This window comes from Sturnira hondurensis, unplaced genomic scaffold, assembly GCF_014824575.4.
Source record: "Sturnira hondurensis isolate 20B ecotype Veracruz unplaced genomic scaffold, ASM1482457v3 Scaffold0016098, whole genome shotgun sequence".
NCBI lineage: Eukaryota > Metazoa > Chordata > Mammalia > Chiroptera > Phyllostomidae > Sturnira > Sturnira hondurensis.
Window position 1 is genome coordinate 527,750 of NW_028088729.1, and position 22,844 is coordinate 550,593.

Below are 22,844 nucleotides of genomic sequence, written 5' to 3' on the forward strand. Positions count from 1 at the left end.
GAACTTATTTTAGGTTTCAGTGTACTTTCTTGTCATTAAGAACCTGACAGAAATTAGAGGAATTTAAAGCTAAGGTCTTAGGTGCTATTGCCAATTAAAAATGATCAAAATTAAGATACGATATCTTTTTTTTCAGGTTTAAGTCTTTGATTTTTTTATTGTTGTTCAAGTACAGTTTCCTCCATTTTTGCCCTACTACTGTCCTCCACCCTACCCATTCCCACCTACCACCCTCAATCCTACCCCTCTTTTGGCTTTGTCCATGTGTCTTTTATGCATGTTCCTTGACTACCCTTCCCATTTTCCCCCTGTTGTACTCCTCCCCCACCCCTCTGGTCACTGTCAGTTTGTTCCTAATTTCAATGTCTCTGGTTATATTTTGCTTGCTTGTTTGTTGTATTTATTAGGTTACACTTATAGGTGAGATCATATGGTATTTGTCTTTCACCGCCTGGCTTATTTCACTTAGCGTAATGCTCTCCAGATCCATCCATGCTGTTGCAAAGGATAGGAACTTCTTTCTTTCTTCTGTGTAGCATTCCATTGTGTAAATGTACCATAGTTTTTGCTCTGCTTATTTACTGATGAGCAGTTTTGTGCTCCACTCATTTACTAATCTACACTTGGCTATTGTAAATTGTGCTGCTATGCATATTGAGGTGCATATTTTCCTCAATAGAGGAGATTAGTGGTACACATATTCTCCCAGCTGCCTCTACCACTGTCTGCTGCACACTAGGCCAACAGTGTGCCAGGCTGGGATATAAGCGATGGGAAGGTAGGGTTTTCTGCTGTGTATGGGCAGCTTAGGACAACAAATGTAAGAGAAAGCCTGAGGAAGTGTAGGATGTGAGGGTGTGTCTCCAGGCTTCTGATTACAGGGCACAAAACACATTCTATTTCATGAATGTCAAATTGAAGAAAATGATAAAGGGTACTTCCTAACTGTCATCAAAATTGTGACTTGGTTTAATTTAGACTGAACCAGATTTTCTTCTAAGCCTTAGAGCCTTAGACTCTTACACTCTTGAGAACTTGCTTACACTGGAACCATTTTTTTAGTTTCTTTGAAAGACATTGGTTAGACTCGAGCACTTCCTGAGTCCTTTATACATGTACATGTAAACCCTTTCCCTTTCCCCCTGGAATTCCCTCCCCTCTCCCCTCTGGTCCCTGTCAGCTTGTTCTCTATTTCAGTGTGTTTGGTTATATTTTGCTTTTTTTGTTTGTTTTGTTGATCAGGTTCCCATTAAAGGATGCATGGACCAAAACAAGAGGCGGGTGGAAATGGGAGGGAGGTGAGGAGGACTAGAGGGGCAAGCTGGGATGGGAGTAAAAGGCAGAAAACTCTACTTGAACAACAATTTAAAAAAAAAAATATATATATATATATATATATATANATATATATATATATATATATATATTAAAAGAACATGTGTAAGGGACACATGGGCAAAGCCAAAAGGGGGTGGATTCGAGGGTCGGAGGCAGGGATGGGTGGGGCATGGGGTCATGGTGGGATGAAAATGGAGACTACTGTACTTGAATAACAATAAAAAAATAAAGTTTATAAGAGGGATAAAAAAAATATCCTGAGATTTCAAACTTTAAAGTGAAGTTTCATTTCACCGTTACTTGACTGGGTGACTTAATGGAATTATATCTTATAAAACTGTAGTGCATTTCATGTTTCAAAATTCTGCACAATTACCTTAATATCCTAGAGCAGTTTGGCATTGTTTTTTGAAGTCTTATGACTTTAATTACAAAAACAGAGACAATCATGGCAGTGTCCCTTATAAGATTAACTGAAAAATATTGTGATGATCTGTATAAAATATTAGTGTCAGGAATGTAGTGCAATGTTGGGTAAAGGGAAAGGGGACTTGGCTTTTAAATCTTTAAGATTAGCAATAGTAATCATAGAACACCATATCAGTACAATTACAGATGTTTTTAAAAAATGCATTTTTATTTCTCTTGAATGATAGGGCAGGGATTATCAAGATGAGAGTTTACTTTCAGATCTTATTTTAGGTTCACTCTGAAGGTTTAGATGAGGAAGGGCTATTTGATAGAAGTTGGCTTTGTTCTTTATGGCTACTGCTAAGCAAAAATGGAGTATACAGAAAACAAGTTGGTGGGTCTACAATAGGTTAAATATAGAATTACTATGTGCCCTAGTAATTACACCCCTGGGTGTAAATATACCCAAAGAATTGAAAAACAGTTACTCAAATAAAAACTTGTACATGAATGTTCAGAGCAGCACTATTCACAATAGCTAAAAATGTGGAAATGACACACATGTGCATCAAAGCATGAATGGATAAGCAAAATGTATGTTCATACAAGAGAATATTATTCAGCCATAAAAAAGAATAAAGTACCTACACATGCTATAACATGGATGAACGTCAAAACATTATGCTAAGGACTCCGGCCAAGATGGAGACGTAGGTGGAAACACTGTGCCCCCTCCCACAACTAAATTTAAAGAAAGCTAAATTTTAGAAACAAAAATGCAGCCAGAACAGTGAAAATCGAACTGTAGGGAAGCCCGACAACAACAAACCACCCAGCCAGACCTTTAAGAGGGGCAGAGTCAGTGGCAGAGTGGGGTCGGGCTGGAAACATCGTTCGGTCCCACCAACCCAGGAACGAAGGCAGAGGTGGTTGGTGGATCCCAGGCGTGGAGTGGGGGGGTGACGGGCAGACCCAGTGAGGGCGCAGGGTGGCTGGCTGACTGCGGTCACATATTCGAGCGCAGATAAGCCAAGTGAAGGACCGAACAGTGAGACAGACGGCTCAGGCTTGGGCCCCAGCGACAGGAATTAGAGCCTGAAAGCACCAACTGGAAAGACTTTCTCCGGGTTGAGGGGCCGGGAGAAGCTCCTAAACTCACAGAGAGTTCCTTAGAGAGACCCACAGGGTCCTGGAGAGTACACAGGCCCACACACCCGGGAACCAGCACCAGAGGGGCCCAATTTACTTGTGGGAAGATGCAGAGGGGACAGAAATCTGAGAGAGAGAGCGGAGCAAAGCGCCATTTTTTTCCCTTCTCAGACCCCGCCCCCACATACAGCATCACAACCCAGCAACTGGGTCACCCTGCCCTGGTGAACACCTAAGGCTCCGCCCCTCATACCTAACAGTTGCGAACAGACCAAACATTATGATTCAAGAACAGCTCAAAGCCCCAGAGAAATAGCCAACCTTTCAGATGCACAGTTCAAAACACTGGTGATCAGGATGCTCACAGAATTGGTTGATTTTAGCCACAAATTAGAGGAACATATGAAGGCTAAACTAATTGAAATGAAGGGAAATGCACAGGAAACCAATAGTGATGGAAAGGAAACTGGGACTCAATTCAAGGGAGTGGACCAGAAGGAAGAAAGAAACAACCAAACAGAAAAGAAGGAAGAAACAAGATTTCAAGAAAATGAGGAAAGGCTTAGGAACCTCCAGGAAATCTTTAAACATTCCAATATCCGAATTATAGGGGTACCAGAAGGGGAAGAGGAACAGCCACAAGTGGAAAACTTATTTGAACAAATAATAAAGGAGAACTTCCCCAGTCTGGCAAAGGAAATAGACTTCCAGGAAATCCAGGAAGCTCAGAGACTCCCAAAGAAGTTGGACCCAAGAAGGAACACACCAAGGCACATCATCATTACATTAGCCAAGATTAAAATGAAGGAGAGAATTCTAGAAGCAGCAAGAGATAAGGGGACAGTCACCTACAAAGGAGTACCCATCAGACTGTCAGTGGATTTCTCAAAAGAGACCTTCCAGGCAAGAAGTGGCTGGAAAGAAGTATTCCAAGTCATGAAATCCAAAGACCTACAGCCAAGATTGCTCTATCCAGCAAAGCTTTCATTTAGAATGGAAGGACAGATAAAGTGCTTCTCAGATAAGGTCAAGTTCAAGGAGTTCATTGTCACCAAGCCCTTATTATATGAAATGCTAAAGGGACTTATATAAGAAAAAAAATGAAAAATATTAACAGTGAAAGGACAGCAAACTCACAGTTACTAACAACCACACCTAAAACAAAAGCAAACCAAGAGGACAGCTAGATCAGGAGTGGAACCATAGAAATGAAGAACACATGGAGGGTTAGCAACAGGGGAGTGAGAGGAGGAGAAGGGGGGAGAAAGTACAGAGAATAAGTAGCATAGACAGTAGGTAGAAAATAGACAGGGGGGAGGGCAGGAATACTATGGGAAATGCAGAATCTAAAGAACTTGTGACACATGGACATGAATGAAAGGGGGGGAATGGTGGGAGAGGGGTGTGCAGGATGGAGGGGAGTGAAGGGGGGAATGGGACAACTGTAATGGCATAATCAATAAAATATATATATTTTTTAATAAAATATATTTTTTTAAAAAATGGTATGCTAAGGAAGAGAAGCCAGACATAAAAGGCCATATTTTATGATTCCATTTATATGAAATACTCAGAATTGGCAAATCTACAGAGATAAAAAGCAGATTAGTGGTTGTCAGGTGGGCAGAGGGCTAGCAGGAAGGAGGAAAATGGAGTGACTGCTTCTCTAGGATGGTGAAATGTTTTGGAACCAGATAGAGGTGGTGATCATGCAATATTGTGAGCTTAGTAAATGTCACTAATGGTAAATTTTATGTTATATGTATTTTACCTACAATAAAAAAATGAGGTATGCTCCTTTTGTAAAGATTTCTATTTCATGGTGAAGCCCATTAAAGATTAACAGGGTGAGGTGAGTCCTAAAGCAGGGCCATGTGGCAAACTTGGGGGAAAGCGGTGGCAGCCTCCTGAGGTCTGCAAAATGAGGCTTATAATTCCTGGTTGGAATTGCTGGTATAGGGACCTTCATTGCTTGAATGCAGCTGCCACATGAGGCAGTGGACTGAGGCCTTCTGTTTTCCTGCGCAACTAAGGGCACTTTTAAGTCTGGGGCAGCTTGTTTGTAACTCTCACATAAAGTTATGGAAAGCCGTGCAATACTGAAATCTTTAAAACCCAAGCATACACAAACCCAGCAGATATAAATTTTAGCTGCAGTAAGGCCAGGATAATTTCAGTTTATCCAATGAAAAGAAAAATAACCTTTTATTACCTGGTAGTTCTAGAATAAATTTAGTTAAAGGTGCATGGAAAATTTTTAGTTATTGCCACACACATTCTTTTTTCTGGTCCTTGGGTGTATGCTACTTCTTCATGCCATTTTCTGTCTTCAAAAGGAAAAAGCTTTCAAGTGTTTTTTTCTCTATTGATGAAAGTAATATTTGATTATTATAAAAATTCAGAAAAAGCAGACTATGTTAATCTCTCTCTCTCTCTCTCTCTCTATATATATATATATATATATACATATATATATGTATCTTTATCAGCAATCAGGGATAATGCTGTAGATGTTTTGGCATGTATCTTCCAAGTCTTTTTTTCTTTATATAGATATAGATATAGATATATATAGTACAGTATATACACACACATATATGTATATATATATATACATATATAAGGATAGTGTGGTATATAAGAAAAAAATATATATATACTGTGCTATTATCAGTTTCACTGGGATCACACTACATTTATCAACATGACATTGATATCTTCATACCAGTAAATACCACACTTTTCATGTTTGCATACTGTTCCATTTTATGTACATGTCATGACTGATTATTCCATGATCAATGTTCTAAATGAGCCTGGGGGTACTTCCAATCAAGATGGAGACATAAGTAAACACACCTCACCTCCTTGCCCAATTACAGGAAAAATTACAACTAGATTAAAAAACAAATATCACCCAGAATTGTCAGAAAATCAAGCTGTGAGGAAGTCTGACAATCAAGGATTTAAAGAAGTCATGTTCATCCAGATGAGTAGGAGGGGCAGAGATACATGGAGAAGTGGAGAGGCATGGAGACACAGAATGGGAGGTCCCACATCCACACGGGTAGATAAAAATCAGGAGGGATACCTTGGGAATGAGGGATCCCAGCCCCAGACAAGACCACCCAGCCCAGGGTTCTAGCACCAGGAAGATAAGTCCCTATAACTTCTGGCTATAAAAACCAGTGGAGGTTGGGGTGGCAGAGGAAACTTCAGGATTCTCAGGAGACTCCTCTTAAAGGGCCTGCAATGAACTTAGGACTTACACAGACTCACCCCTCTAGGATTCAGCACCACGGCCACAGCTGGAAGGGTACCAGTAGCATATGGGGAGAAAGTGAAGTGTTTAGCATCAAGGTGAGTCCCAGGAGACAGCTTCCTCCTTGGTAAAATTCCAGAGGTCAGGCAGCAGCATTCTCCCCTCTCTGAAATCTCCCCCCACAGAGCCACAGAGTAGTAACATGGGTTGTCCTGCCCTGGCAATTACCTAAGGCTCTGTCCCATACAACTTGATGATCCACTTTTCTACAACAGGCCATGGTGCTAAGGGAGTAAAAGCAGCTCTACCTAATATATAGAAATAAACACAGGGAAGCTGCCAAAAGAAGGAGATAAAAAAAATGTGACCCAAATGAAAGAACAGAACCAAGCTCCAGAAAAAGAACTAAATGAAATGGAGATAAGCAACCTATCAGATGCAGAGTTCAAAGCACTGTCTATTAGGATGCTCAAGGAACACATTAGGTACTTCAACAGCATAAAAACACCAGGGCAGAAATGAAGGTTACATAAAATGAAATAAAGAAAAATCTACAGGGAACCAACAGTGGAGGGGATGAAGCAAAGAATCAAATCAACAATTTGGAACATAAGCAAGAAAAAAAGCATTCAATCAGAACAGCAAGAAGGAAAAAATAATTAAAAATGAAGTTAGGTTAAGGAGCTTCTGGGACATCTTCAAATGTACCAATATTCAAATCATAGGGGTGCCAGAAGCAGAAGAGGAAGAGCAGGAAGTTGAAAACTCTTTTGAAAAAATAATGAAAGAAAACTTCCCTCATTTGGTGAAGGAAATAGATATACAGGACCAGGAAGCACATGGTTCCAAATAACAAGGACCCAAAGAGGGCCATACCAAGACACTTCATAACTAAAATGCCAAAGGTTAAATATAAAGAGAACATCTTCAAAAGCAGGAAGAGAAAAGCAGATAGTTACCTACAAAGGAGTTTCCATAAGACTTTCAGCTGATTTCTCAAAAGAAACTTTACAGGCTAGAGTGGATGGGCAAGAAATATTCAAATTCACAAAAAGCAGGAACCTACCACCAAGACTGCTCTACCCAGCAAATCTATCATTTAGAATTGAAGGGTGAAGAGCTTCCTATAGAATAAAAAACTAAAGATGTTCATCATCACCAAACCATTATTATATATGAAATGTTAAAGGGACTTATTAAAGAAAAGAAGATGAAAACTATAAACAATAAAATGGCAATACATACATATCTATCAAAAATTGATCTAAAAAACTAAGCAAACAAGGAACAGAAACAGAGTGATAGATATGGAGATAATTTGGATGGTTACTATTTGGGAGGGGGAAGGGGGATAAAAGGGGAAAAGATGCAGGGATTAAGGAGTACAAATTGATAGGGACAAAATAGGAGGAGGTTAAGAACAGTATAGGAAATGGAGTAGCCAAAAAACTTATATGTATGAACCATGGACATGAACAAAGGGGGGACTGCCTGAAGGAGTGGGGTTGCTGGGTGGAGACAGTCAAAGGGGGAAAAGTTGGAATAACTGTAATAGCACAATCAAAGTATATTTTAAAAAATAAGTGATCTGGGGGCTTTCCTAGGAGTGGTTCCCTCCTGGTCACTTAGCCCTCAGTCAGAGATGGTTGATGACTTAGGGTTTCTGAAATTATTTTCTTTTGTCAGTGATAGTGGTCAGTGATAGCCCTCAAAGCAGAGATCATGCGTGGTAAAGGTAATACAAGTCTGTAAAAAATTAGCTCAAAACCCACTGCATTTAGGAAGCTTTTCCTGACTGAGCCCTACTCCATTGGGTCACTCTGTCTTCTGTGTTCCAAGAGAAGGAGGACAGGATAGTATGCAGGAATATGGGCTTTGGAGCCAGAATGCAGGGGTACACATTTTGGCTTTTGTGACATGGGGCATATTACTTAACATTCCTGTGCCTCAGTGTTCTCATCTGTATAATGGGGATAACAGTAGTACCTACCTTCTAGACAAGTTGAAATGATTCATGCCAGAAGGACCTCCAGGCACATAGCTAGTACTCAATGAATGGCAAGATTTCATTCTATTCCTCAGTTGTTCCAGTGGCCCTTCCAGTTTGTGGTTTTGAGAGTTGATCTGTATGCTTGGGGAACCCAAATAGATTATAGACTCTGAAAATTTCAGATGCCAAAGTGACTTGACAAGATTTTCCATGCAGTGAGCCCCCAGTCAAGATTGCTGTTTGGTTGACCCAAACTGACTTGCTACAGTTGTGGGGTCTTCTTGGTTGTATTCAGCCTTCATTTCCCATTGAAAAAAATCAAAGTAAAACAAAAGAGAAACCTCAGAAACACTGAGAAGTGTAGGACTGCCTTTCAGATAGGTTAATATTGTACCTCTGGGCCTTCCTACACTCTGAGGAAATTCTTTTTATTTTTTTAAATGCTTACCCAAGGGCATTTTTGTTGTTGCTATAAGAGAGAGAGGAAGGAAGAGGGGAAGAGGGAGGAAAAACATCAATGCAACAGAGAAGCATCAGTTGGTTGCCTCCCATACATGCCTGGCCTGGGGATCATATGTGCCCAGACCAGGATCAGAGATCACATTCGCAACCTGGGTATGTGCCCTGACCAGCAATTGAACCCACAACCTTTTGGTTATGGGATAATACGCCAACCAACTGAGCCACACCGGCAGGGCTCTCTGAGGAAATTCTTAACTAGGAGAATTTAGAATTCTTAAATGATAGTTAAAATGACAAAAAATACCTAAAAGCACTAAAAGCCATCATTCTGAAAGACTAGTGCACAGCAAATGAGTACATAAAATCTTGTATTCCTTCATTTACTTGGTATTCTTGGAAACTGAATTATTTCTAGTAAGTAAATTTTCTAGATGATGGAAGTTTATTCATTTAACCACTATAACAGTTTGCATTTTAACTGTTTTGATGTACTTCTTTCTAATGCATGTTGCATGGTTTACAGCTTTCAGATAGAGAAGAAACAATTCAGCCAATTTGTTAAACTTTGAATCTGCATTATTAACATATTGTTGTCATTTTTTTTAGCACTGACAAATAATCTCAAAGCCATTTGTCCTCTAAAAGAGTTAGACACTATACCCTTACACAGCTCTTCACTTTTAAGTTTTTTCTTTAACTTTTTCCCCCACTGTCAGGGTGCATCAGTTTTTATTTTTACTACAGAAATGAGCTAAATTCCTTTCCCCATCTCCAAAATGCCTTTCTTATTGATTTATAAATTTTATATCCTGGGAGAAATAACCCAAGTCTGTTACTATTTTATGTAAAGTAAGATTAATACCCATTGAATGAAAACATGTATTTAGTGATAGGCTTTTTTGTTCTGTTTGTTTGTTTGTTTTACCAGTCAAGGACTTTAAAAATTTACTTCCTGGATGCAGGCTATTATCTGGTAGAAGTTTGACTCTGGGAAAAATGTCATTTTATTAAATTATAGTACTTATGGTTTTCTTTTTTGTAAAGATTTTATTTATTTATCTTTAGAGAGGAAAGGAAGGAGAGAAGGAGAGAAATATCAATGTATGGTTGCCTCTTATGAGTCCCCTGCTGGGAACTGGCCTGCAACCCAGGCATGTGTCCTGACTGGGAATCGAACCGAGATCGTGTGGTTCGCAGGCCTGAGCTCAATCCACTGAGCTACACCAGCCAGGGCTAATACTTATGGTTTTCTGTTCTAGCACTGGGGCCTTCCTGCTGGCCATAAGTAGAAAAATTAAAGAAAAATAATCACCTGTCCTCTTTGCAGTTGGTAAAAGTTCTGTAAAATGGTGTTTGAGGATTTTTTTATAGAAAGAGAAGGAAAATATTATCATATAATTTCATGAGTGTTTTTACATTTTCTTTACAGAGAAATACTGATGAACATAACTGTTGGGAAACTCACAGACCAAGAACTTGTAACTATTGTGCGTCACTATGGGGTACCTGAGGAACCATGCACAGATGTGAATATCTTAATTGCAGTGGCACATGAGCAGTTCAAGAGAACTCTGTTTGAGAATTTTGATAGACTTATTTCTTGCTGTATATATGAAGATCGAGAACAGTAAGTTTTTATTGATTCTAGTAAATAATTTAAGTTTCTGTGATCCTGAGTAATGAGGAAATTTCTATTTTATCAAAAAGGGCAAAAAGAAAATTGACATGTCTCATTGTACTCTACTATTTAGCAAAACCACCTTAAATCATTTTTAGAGAGTAACTAGGTAAAAATATGTCATAGTGATGGTGAGCTTTATTTGTTGATGGAATAGAGGAGGCCCTATATCTTCTAAAGAATTGGATGCTCCTTTGCATTTTCTTTTACTTGGTTTTTGAAGCTTTAAACTGAAAGATAGAAAATCAAGCTGTTAGGAGGTTTAATTCTGAGATTTCTTCTTCTTACATAATTTTAGTGATAACTGGGATTTATAAACAGGACTTCTGTAATATACAGATCAGGGAACTTGCAAATAAACTTTCTTTAGAATTTCTTTGAAATTGTTTCTTGAAAATAATGTTCATGTAGTATAATCTATTTATTGTATGTTTATCACATTTATCATGTTTGTATTGAGCTTTAGTAAGTCATTGTTATAAACAGCCTGAGCCCCATCTTAATACATTTTGGCATTCATCTCATCACAGACCTGATGTAGTGGGAGAAAGTACTCATGTGGAGTTCAAAATTCTTAATTCTAATTCTAGCTTCTAATTTTGTTACTACACACCAGTGCCTTTTGACTTCCTCCTGACCCCTTCCTTCAATCCCCAAACCCGAAGTCTGCACCAAAGTAGCCAGCTGCATACCCTGTATCTTTGAAGGTCTTATAGTTTATCTTAAGAATGAACAGGATTTTTTTCCTAATCCATACTATATCCTCTTTGAGTTTTTATAAAAATAATATTTTTACTTGAATATTTATGTTTCCTTGAGCCTTCCAGAGGATATGGGGACTGACCTTTGCATAACCCTGGCCCTACCTTCCACCTTGGTGGTACCTTCCCCAGGGTGAAAAGTGTAGCTCTCCTTCACTAAAGGAACGCTTCTTGGGAACAATGGGGCTTCTTGATCAGATATTTCTGGGATTTTTCCAGATCTGACAAGTTTTGATTCTAGACATAAATTTTCTCTAAAAATTGTATAATCTCATTGTTAAGAAAGAAGCCCACTTTCTTTCCTGTTGGTTCTTTTTGCTCATTGCCTGGAAGAACCTTGGCTGAGTGAGAACAATAGATAAGTATTTGACCCACCAGGCTGGGGAAAATAACTGTTGGGCTGCTGTGGAGAAAACATCTGAAAAAATTGACAGGAATGTTAAGGCCCAGCTGGGGCTTCCAGGTTGTAAGGTTTGGAGCCAAGGAAAAGACTAGAAAAAAAAACACCCTCAAGTCATATAATACTTGTGTTGGAGGCTCTAGAGGCCTGTCAAATTAAGAGATGTTTTCAAACATCAGAACCATTTTTTGACTAGTGGTGAAGAATGCAGATCAGTTACTTAGAGCAACACTCATGGCTGCAGCCTTAATAGGCTCTACTATCACCAACCAAGAATCTGAATCTTGATGTAAAGACCTTTGAAGGGACAGACTCTGGTGACTTCTGATGTAGAGAAAGTTGATGAAATGCAATGAGACTGCTTTTCCTTACTATTGATTCCAATACTGGTTTTCATAGTTATTCTCATGTGCATATTTTTAGAACAATGTATTTTTCTTTCCTGTAGCATACAACTGATACTCAAGAGACCCAAAGTATATATAAACTAATTTATTTTGTTTTAATACAGAAAAAAAGTATTACCCAGGAAAGACATCAAAAGGCTGTGCAAGTCCTCTTGCTTACCTTTGACTGATGATCTTCTAGAAGCTTTATTGTGCAAGTAAGTGAGATCTGCATCCTTCATAGGAATTGTCCTGCATGTTTTTGTTTAGGGGACTTTTGTTGGTTTTATGTTTATGTTTAATTACCTTCGAGGTATTCTCTGTTTTGATTATATTATTGATGACATACCTCCATTTAACTGTTACAAAAGGAAGTTACTTATGATTTTGAATGTTAGAGAGCCTACTATGAATCAGTCTTTTTGCCATAAGACATACTTATATACACACAGGTTTGTGCAGCAGAATGAAAATGTACAGCTTCATTGGTTATGAGGGTATGAGTTACAAATTCAGGGCATGTTTTTCTGCTTTCTTATTGTACTTTTTCCCATTACCATTTATCCCTCTTAACCCACCCCCTGCAGACATCACCCTGTTGTCTATGTCCATGATTCCTTTTTCCTTTATCTCTCCACCCATTAACCACCTCTTCATAGCTGTAATCCTGCTATCTATGAGTCTGTCTCTATTTTGCTTGTTTCTTCAGTTTGTTCATTAGATTGCATATATGAGTGAAATCATATATTTATCTTTTTCTAACTGGCTTATTTCACTCAGCATAATGTTCTCCAGGTCCATCCCTGCTGTTGCAAAGGGTAAAATTTCCTTCTTCTTCTTCTTTTTTTTTTTTACAGCTGAGCAGTATCCCATTATGTAAATCTCCCATGGTTATTTTCTCCATTTATCTGCTGATGGGCACTTGGGCTGCTTCCATATGTTGGCAATTATAAATAACACTGCTATGAGCATAGGGGTGCTTTTGTTCTTTCCAATTAGTGTTTTGGGTTTCTTCAGATATATTCCCAGAAGTGAGATCGCTGGATCAAAAGGCAGTTCCATTTTTAATTTTTTGAGGTATCTCCATACTGCTTTCCACAGTGACTGCACCAATGGCATTTCCAGCAACAGTACAAAAGGGTTTCCCTTTCTCCACATCTTTTCCAGGACTTGTTGTCTGTTAAGTTATTGATGATAGCCATTCTGACAGGTGTGAGATAATATTTCATTGTGGTTTTAATTTGCATTTCTCTGATGTTAGTGATATTGAACAACTTCTCATAATGTCTATTGGCCATCTGTATGACCTCTTTGAAGAAGTGTCTATTAAGTCCTTTGTCCATTTTTTAATTGGATTGTTCATTTTTTTTGGTGGAGTTTTGTACAAATTTTGGATATTAACCCCTTATCAGATATATTGACAAATATGTTCTCCCATTCCACATGTTGTTTTTTCATTTTGTTGATGGTTTCCTTTGCTGTGCAAAAATTCTTTAGTTTGATGTAATCCCATTAGGTTATTTTTTTCTTCTGTTTCTCTTGACAGAGGAGATATATTAGATAAAATATTGCTATGAGCAATGTCCCAGATTTTACTGCCTGTGTTTTCTTCTAGGGTTTTTATGGTTTTGTCCTAATACTTCAGGCTTTAATCTATTTTGAATTTATTCTCATGTGTGGTGTAAGAAGGCAGTCTAGTTTCATTTTTCTATATGTATCTGTCCAGTTTTCCTAACAGCATTTATTGAATAAACTGTCTTTAGCCCCATGTATGTGCATGTTTCCTCTCTCAAATATTAACTGACTATAAAGCTGTGAGTTTATTTCTGGGTTCTGTATTCTGTTGCATTAATCTATGTGTCTTCTTTTATATCAATACCATGCTGTTTTGATTACTATGGCCTTATAATATAGTTTGATATTAGGTAGTGTGATTCTTCCACCTTTGTTCTTTCTCAGGACAGCTGTTGCTATGCAGAGCCTTTTGTGGTTTCCATATAAATATTTGAAATATTTGTCCTAGTTCTTTGAAATATATCATTGGTATCTTGATAGGAATTGCATTGAATCTGTTCATTGCTTTGGGTAGTATGGACATTTTAGTGGTGTTAATTCCTCTTGTCCATAAACACGGTATATGCTTCCACTTAGTGTCATACTCAATTTCTTTCCTCAATGTATTCTAAATTTTCTGAGTACAGGTCTTTTACATCATTGGTTAGATTTATTCCTAGGTATTTTATTCTTTTTGTAGCAATCATGAATGGGATTGTTTTCTTAATTTCTCTTTCTGATAGTTCATTATTGGTATATAAAATACAACTGATTTCTGGATATTAATTTTGTATCCTGCTACTTTGCTGAATTCATTTATCAGTTCTAGTAGTTTCTAGGCATATGGAGTCTTTAGGTGTTCTATGTACATTACCATGTTATCTGCAAACAAAGACAATTTTACTTCCTCCTTTCCAATTTGGATGCCTTTTATTTCTTCTTCTTGTCTGATTGATATGGCTAGGACTTCCAGCACTATGTTGAATAAGAAAGGTGAAAGTGGACATCTCTGTCTTGTTTCCAATGTGAAGAGGAGCACTTAGAGTTTTTGCTCATTGAGTATGATGCTGCTAGTGGGGTTTGTCATATATGGCCTTTATTATTTTTAGTTATGTTACTTCTATTCCTACTCTTCTGAGAGTTTTTATCATAAACAGGTGCTGGATTTTATCAAATTCTTTTTCTGCATCTATTATATGATTATGTGGTTATTATTCTTCATTTTTATATGGTGTATCACATTTACTCATTTGTGAATATTGTACCAACTTTGCATTCCTGGAATTAATCCTACTTGATCATGGCTTATGATCTTTTTGATACACTGTTGTATTCAGTTTCCTCACATTTTGTTGAGGATTTTAGCATCTATTCATCAGGAATATTGGCCTATAATTTTCTTTCTTTGTAGTGTCCTTATCTGGTTTTGGAATTAGGATAATACCAACCATAAAATGAGCTTGGGAGCCTTCCCTCCACTTGAATTTTTTGAAATAGGTTGAGAAGGAGAGGTGCTGGTTCTTCTTGGAATGTTTGGTAAGATTCACCTGTCAAGCCATCTGGTCCAGAGCTTTTGTTTGCTGGGATTTTTTTTGATGACTGCTTCTATTTCACTAGCTGTAATCTGTTTGTTCAGACTCTCTGATTCTTCCTGATTTTGTTTTGGAAAATTGTATGATTCTATGAATCTATCCATTTCATCCAGGTTGTCCAATTTATTGGCATATAGCTGTTAATAATATTTTTTCAATTCTTTGGTATAGGAATTATTTCTCCTCTTTCATTTCTGATCTTATTTATATGGATCCTTTCTCTCTCTCTCTCTCTCTTTTTGATGAGTCTAGTTAAATGTTTGTCAATCTTGTTTATCTTTTCAAAGAACCAGCTTTTGGATTCATTGATTTTTTGTATCAATTTTTACACTCTATTTTGTTTAATTCTGCTCTCATCTTTATTATTTACTTCCTTCTACTCACTTTGGGTTTTGTTTGTTGTTCATTTTCAAGTTCCTTTAAGTGTAAAGTTAGATTGTTTATTTGAGCTTTTTTTATTTCCTGAGATAGGCCTATAATGCTATGAGTTTCCCTCTTGGGATTGTCGTCCCTGTGTCTCACAGATTTGGGGTTGTAGTGTTCTCATTTTCATGTTTCAAGGTATTTTAAAAAACTTTTTTAGTTATTTTATTTCTTTAAATTTTATTGTTCTACTACAGTTGCCCCAAATTTCCCCCCATTACTCTCCACTGCCCTGCCTACCCATGACTCCTACAGTGTATCCCCACCCTGTTTTCCATGTCCATGGGTCATTTATAAATGTTCCTTGACTAAGCCTTCCCTTTCTTTCCCCTCTTCCCCCAACTCCTCTCCCCTCCAGTCACTGACAGTCTGTTCCTTGTTTCCATGCCTCTGGCTCTGTTTGACTCATTTGTTTGTTTGTTTTTTCATTATGTTCCTCTTATAGGTTCAGTCATATGGTATTTCCCTATCGTTACCTGGCTTATTTCACTTAGCATAATAGTCTCTAGTTCCAAGCATGCTGTCAAAAAGATCAGGGTTCCTTCTTTGTTCATGCTGTGTAGTATTTCATTATGTAAATGTACCACAGTTTTTTGATCTACTCATTTACTGATGGGAATTTAGACTCTTTCTAACACTTTGCTATTGTAAATAATGCTGCTACGAACATAGGGTTGCATAGGTTCTTTTGAATTGGTGTTTCAGGATTCTTAGGGTATAAGCAGTGGATCCCAGGATCCCAGCAGTGGGATCACTGGATCAAAAGGTAGTTCCATATTTAGGTTTTTGAAAATTTCCATACTGTTTTCTACAATGGATGTACCAGTCTGCATTCCCAGCAATAGTGTACTAGGGTTCCCTTTTCTCCACGACCTTCCCAGCACTTGTTGTTTGTTGATTTGTTAATGATGGCCCTTCTGAGTGATATAAAGTGGTATCTCATTGTGTTTTAATTTCCATCTCTCTGAAGGTTAGTGATGTTGAGCAATTTTTTTCTTATGTCTATGGACCCTCTGTATAACCATCTTGGAGGACCTGCCTCAGGCCATTTGCCCATTTTTTGATTGGATTGTTTGTCTTCCTGGTGTTGAGTTTTATGAGTTCCTTATATATTTTGGATATTAAACCCTTGTCTGAGATATCATTGGAAAATATGTTTTCCCATATGTTTGGTTTTCTTTTATTTTGATGATGTTTTCTTTAGCAATGAAGAAGCTTCTTAGTTTGATGTATTCCCATTTGTTTATTCTTTTCTTTACATCCATTGCCCTAACAGATATATCAGCAAAAATGTTGCTGCATGGGAGATCTGAAATTTTACTCTGTATGTTTTCCTCTAGGACTTTTATGGTGTCACAACTTATATTGATGTTTTTTTGTCCATCTTGAGTTTATGGTGTAAGTTAGTGGTCTAGTTTCATTTTTTAAAAGATTTTTTTTATTTATCTTTAGAAGGGAAGGGAAGGAGACAGGGAGAGAAATATCAATGTATGATTGCCTCTTGTGTGTCCCAAGTTGGGAACTGGCCTGCAACCCAGGCATGTGTCCTTACTAGGAATCGAACCACAGTTGTTTGGTTAACAGGCCCACACTCAATCCACTGAGCTATAACAGCCAGGGCTGGTTTCATTTTTTTGCATATACCTGCCCAGATATCCCAATAACATTTATTGAAAAGACCATTTTTACTCTACTTTATGCTCCTTTCCCCTTTGTCAAATATTCATTGACCAACAAGTCATGGGTTTATTTCTGGGCTCTCTATTCCACTCCATTTATCTATGTGTCTGTTGTTATGTAAGTACGAGACTGTTTTTTAAAATATTCTATTTATTTATTTTTAGAGAGAAGGGAAGGGAAGGAGAAAGAGCTGGAGAGAAACATCAATGTGTGGTTGCCTCTCATGTGTCCCCCACTGGGGACCTGGCCTGCAACCCAGGCATGTGCCCTGACTGGGAATCAAACCTGTGACCCTTTGCTACACAGGCTTGTGCTCAGTCCACTAAGCTGCACCAGCTAGGGCCAGACTGTTTGATTACCGTGGCCTTATAATATAGTTTGATATCAGGTATAGTGATCCCTCCTATTTTCTTCTTTCTCAAAATTGCTGAGGCTATTTGGTGGCATTTATGGTTCCATATAAATTTTTGAAATATTTGTTCTAAATCTGTGAAATGTCATTGGTATTTTGATAGGGATTGTGATGAATCTATAAAGTACTTTGTGTACTATGGACATTTTGATGATGTTAATTCTTCCAGTCCATGAACACTTTTAAAATCTTTTTTTTATTTTTATATATTTTATTGATTATACCATTACAGTTGTTCTATTCCCCCCCTTCATTCCCCTCCACCCGCACACCCCCTCCCCCACCATTCTCCCCCCCTTAGTTTATAACCACTTGTCTCAAGTTCTTTAGATTCTGTATTTCCCCTACTATTCTTGCCCTCCCCCTATCTATTTTCTACCTACTGTCTATGCTATTTTCTGTACCTTCCCCCCCTTCTCCTCTTCCCACTCCCCTATTGCTGACCCTCCATGTGTTCTTCATTTCTATGGTTCTGCTCCTGATCTAGCTGTCCTCTTGGTTTGCTTTTGTTTTAGGTGTGGTTGTTAATAACTGTGAGTTTGCTGTCCTTTCACTGTTAATATTTTTCATCTTTTTTTCTTATATAAGTCTCTTTAGCATTTCACATAGTAAGGCCAAGTCCCTGACCACTTACAGGGGCCCTATCCGCCATACTCCTAAACTCCGTACTAGTCATATGATTTCACTTTAACTCCACAACCCTACTAACACTAGGCCTCCTAGCCAACACCCTAACAATATACCAATGATGACGCGACATTATCCGAGAAGGCACCTTCCAGGGCCACCATACCCCAGTAGTCCAAAAAGGCCTTCGCTATGGCATAATCCTCTTTATCATCTCAGAAGTATTCTTCTTTTCCGNCTTTGGGACTCTCTGAGCTTCCTGGATTTCCTGGAAGTCTATTTCCTTTGCCAGACTGGGGAAGTTCTCCTTTATTATTTGTTCAAATAAGTTTTCCACGCATGGCTGTTTCTTTCCCCCTTCTGGTACCCCTATAATTCGGATGTTGGAATGTTTGAAGATGTTCTGGAGGTTCCTAAGCCTCTCCTCATTTTTTTGAATTCTCATTTCTTCATTCCTTTCTGGTTGGATGTTCCGTTCTTCCTTCTGGTCCATTCCATTGATTTCAGTCCCAGTTTCCTTTCCATCGCTATTGGTTTCCTGGACATCTCCCTTCATTTCAATTAGTTTAGCCTTCATATGTTCCTCTAATTTGTGACTATATTCAACCAGTTCTGTGAGCATCCTGATAAACAGTGTCTTGAACTGTGCATCTGAGAGGCTGGCAATCTCTTGGTCTCTTAGAGTTATTGGCTCTGGGACTTTGAGTTCTTCTTGTTCCATTTTTTTGGGCTGTTTGTGCCTGTTACATAGCAGGATCGGAGCGCTAGGTGTTCACCAGAGCAGGGCAACTCAGTTGCTGGGTTGTGAGGCTATAAGTGGGGGCGGGGTCAAAGAGGAGCAATGGCATCCCATCTGCCACCTCCTGCCACCGCTGACACCATCACTGGACCCGCGCATTTCATCCCACTGCACGCGAGTGTGTCACCGCCGTCATCCCTCCACCATTGGGTTCACCCCCCGGGGTCCTCACGGTCTGTCTCACTGTGCTCAAATGTGTGACCTCAGTCAGTCTGCCCCACACCCTGACTGGGTCCAGGCCACCTGTGTGCCTAGGTCGAGGGATCTTTCCTGCTCGACCCTGCTCCGCTACTGGCTCCGCCCCTCTTACCGTCCTGGTTTGAATTGTTCGTTGTTGTCGGAAGTTGTTGTCGGACTTCCGTATAATTCAATTTTCTGTTTTGTGGCTGTGTCTTTGTTCTCCAAACCTTTGTTGTATTCAAACTTGGTTGTGGGAGAAGGCACAGTGTTTCCACCTATGCCTCCATCTTGGCGGAAGTCCCCATGAAAACTTTTTAAAAAATCTCTTATCAGCCATGGCTGGTGTAGCTCAGTGGATTGAGCACAGGCCTGCGAACCACACGATCGCTGTTTGATTCCCAGTCAGGGCACATACCTGGGTTGCAGGCCGGTTCCCAGTGGGGGACTCACAAGAGGCAACCATACACTGATGTTTCTCTCCTTTCTCCTTCCCTTCCCCTCTAGAGATAAATAAATAAAATATTTAAAAAAAATCTTTTATCATTTTGTTGCTCTGTCTGGGAATTTTTTTCTACCTTGTCCTCCAGTTCACTGATTTGTTCCTCTACTTCATGTAGTCTGCTTTTAATATCTTATACTGTGTTCTTCATTTCAGATATTATATTTTTCATTTCCTCCTGGCTTTTATTTATAGTTTCTGTGTCATTTTTCCTGCTGGTGTAGTCACAGTAGGTTCCTTGTCACTTACATGGTCTTCTTTGTAGTTCTCACTGAGCTCCTTGAGCATCCTTATAGCCATTATTTTTTACTCAATGTCTGATTATTTGCTTGCTTCAGTTTCATTTAGCACTCTTTTGGGGGATTCCTCCTGTCTTTTTGATTCCTCCTGTCTGACTCTGAGTGTTGTTTCTTTGTCTCCACATTTTAGGTGACTGTTCTTGTTTGTTTCTTTGTGTTTCATTCATCTACTTTGGCTTCCTGTCTTTGTGGTGTGACCTTCTGTAGTAAGTGACCTGTGGGACTCAGTGGTACAGTCTCCTTGATCTCCTGTGCTTGATGCTCTTGGGATGCCCATTCTGCCATTTATGTGGGTTCTCTGGTTGTAAATCAGGTATGGTTGTTGTTGGGTCACTCTTTGGTGTGCCCTTCCCTCTGGCTGGCTGACTGAGTGTGCACTGCCCCCCATATCTTGTATGGCATTTTACAGATGCTGTCAGCACAGAATCAAACAGCCCAGGGAACAATGCCACACCCACAAAAATAATTCTTACTCACAAGCACTCTATCAACAGCAAATGAGCCTATATTAATAAAGGTATAAAGAAATTAAAGACTATTATAAGGAAGGAAAAACAAATATGAGGTGATAACTGAATTAAAAAATGATTTTGTGAGGGAAATGATAGGAGAAATAATGAGTGGGGAATAGAAACAAGGCAAAGGGAGAAATAAAATAAATTTACATAATAAATAAAAAAGGAGGGAAGAAAGCAGAATGGAGTAAGAGAAGGGAAGCTCATAGTTTATATTTAAACAAAAATTTTAAAATATATGTAGTGAAAAATAGGAACCAATTTGGAGGAAATATTCCCTACAGCTATATCAACAACAACTGAGCAAAGATTCCTATATGTTTGATGAGATTAAGAGAGAAAAAAGAAAGAAAAGGTTAAGAGGCATCTAGAGGAAAGAAGTGATTTTGTGATGATAGAGGGAGAAGGAATACTGAGAGTGAGGAATATAAAACAGCCTAAGACAGGGAAAAATTAAGATTTAAAATGAAAATAGAAAGGGCAGGAGGAAGACAAAATGGAGCAATAGAGTGGTATGGTAAAATTTGAGATTTGAAATGCAAAAATAGTGAAGAAATAATGCAAAATTGAAGAAATGCAACAACAACCACCATAGGCAGTACCAAAAATGAAAGTTTGATAAAAGTAGAGAGAATAAGGGTATTTAAGTTGGGAAAAAGAATGTAAGATGACTAATGACAAGAAAAATGGTTTTGAGAGGCTGGAGGGGGGAGCAGTAGTAAGAGTATGGAGTAGAAACAAATCATAGCAAGAGAAAAAATAAAATTTAAAACAAAGATAAGAAGAGGAGGGAAGAAGGTAAAATGGAGATACAGAAGTGTGGAGCAACATATGAGATTTGAAACAAAATATAATATAAAAACTAGCGACTTAATAAGCACAAACTTGAAGGAAAAGAAATGAATGGTAAAAGGCTATGCAGGAAAGAAAATAATACAAATCATGAAGAAGACCACTGTGGAATTCATCTCAGTCAAATTAAGAGTTTATCACTGTCTTCTCTTCCTTGATCTGCCCTTGTTGATGTCATATCATGTCCCAGTCTGACTCTAGGTAGCCTGTTCATGGCTGCAAGTGATCTTCAGTCTGTGGCGGTCTCCTTCAGATTTGGCTGGATCCCACTGTTCTGCCCTGCCAGTTTTTCATCAGCCCTGGGCCCAGTAGTGGTTCCTTTAGTGACCCAAGAGGACTGCCAGTACCTTCTCTACCTGTCTCCAGAGGGGGTCTCTGTTGAAATCAGTTGTGGGGGGAACCCCGGGTCACCCCAGGAGTGCACTACTTAGTCTTTATTGAAAATGGTGGGAGTGTTTCCACATCCCCTCACCGCACATCTTGCTCTGTCCCAGATTCTTTCCAATAATGTATGTTTTTTTGTGAATTAGCTGCCCATTTACTGTGAGAGGCCAATCTGTGTAAAAGGGGCAGTTGCTTCCTGCTTGGTGCAAGCAGCAACTCTAACTAGGCACCAAGGCAGGGTTGGACACTGAATCCCCCTTGTGCTTGTCCCTACTCTCTTTGCTCTACTGAGTTTAGTGGATTGGGAACCAAGGGACATTTTAGCTTATGTTGTCTAGTTAAGGGCCCTTTAAGAACTTTTTCTTTTTCCCCCTGTGGAAATGTACCCAGCAGGATGTTCCTGAGCATGGCCTCACTGTTCTGCAGAGCCTGTAATCCCACAGATGGGGGTTGGGCTCTCCTGTCTGTTAGGGGATCTGCCTAACTCTAGCGAATCTCAGGTGTTCAGCCCCTGCCTTCTAGATCCCATCCTGCTTCTTGTAAGAGGATCAGGCCCAAGTTCTCCACTGTGAACAGTCCCCTGCTTGCCAGTGGTCCTTTGTGGGACCCATAGTCCCTTCAGTGTGACTCTATCGCTCTGAATTCTCTGTTAGCAGAGCTGCTACTCCTGCTTGCATGTGCATGTGAGCCCCAGACCTCTGCCAAGTGTTGGGGCTCACGTCAGCTCCCCTTTAAAAAGAGTTTCTGTGTGGTGCCCAGGCTGTAGCAACAATCCCAGGTAGACTTGTTCTCCACAAGCTTCCCTCCCCCAAAACCATAGAGTCTCTCTTGTTCAGGGCTGGCCACTGCCTGTCAGAGCCTCTGACTGTTTCAGATAAAATTTCTCTCTGGATCTTTCCCACAGGGTGGTGGTGGGGGCAGGGTGCTATCTCCATTCTCTCCAGAGATTGTCAGCCTCAGGCAATCCTGCTCCCACCATGCAGTTTCTGGAGCCAGCACCTCTCTGATCATCTCTCTGCCACAGGTGCTTGCAGCTCCTGCACTAGTACACAGCTGCCCCGACTCTGTGTAGTCAATAGTGCTGCTTTGGGCTGCAGTGGTGGCAGTTTCTCCACTTGGAGAGCCTGGGCTGCCTGCTCCTGGGTTCCTTGCAAGTAGACAGGCTCTCGCCTATACCCACACTCTCTGTGC

At 39.3% G+C, this 22,844-nt stretch overlaps 1 protein-coding gene across 1 annotated transcript in view; it reads left to right on the forward strand.

The window, feature by feature from the left end:
• The window catches only part of EFHC2 (EF-hand domain containing 2), a 232,957-nt gene that overhangs the window by 179,486 nt on the left and 30,627 nt on the right, over window positions 1-22,844 (forward strand). Inside the window, exons 12-13 of the mRNA XM_037065732.1 lie at window positions 10,042-10,239; window positions 11,963-12,055. Coding sequence (XP_036921627.1) covers window positions 10,042-10,239; window positions 11,963-12,055 — 291 coding nt within the window. The remainder of the gene's footprint in view (window positions 1-10,041; window positions 10,240-11,962; window positions 12,056-22,844) is intronic.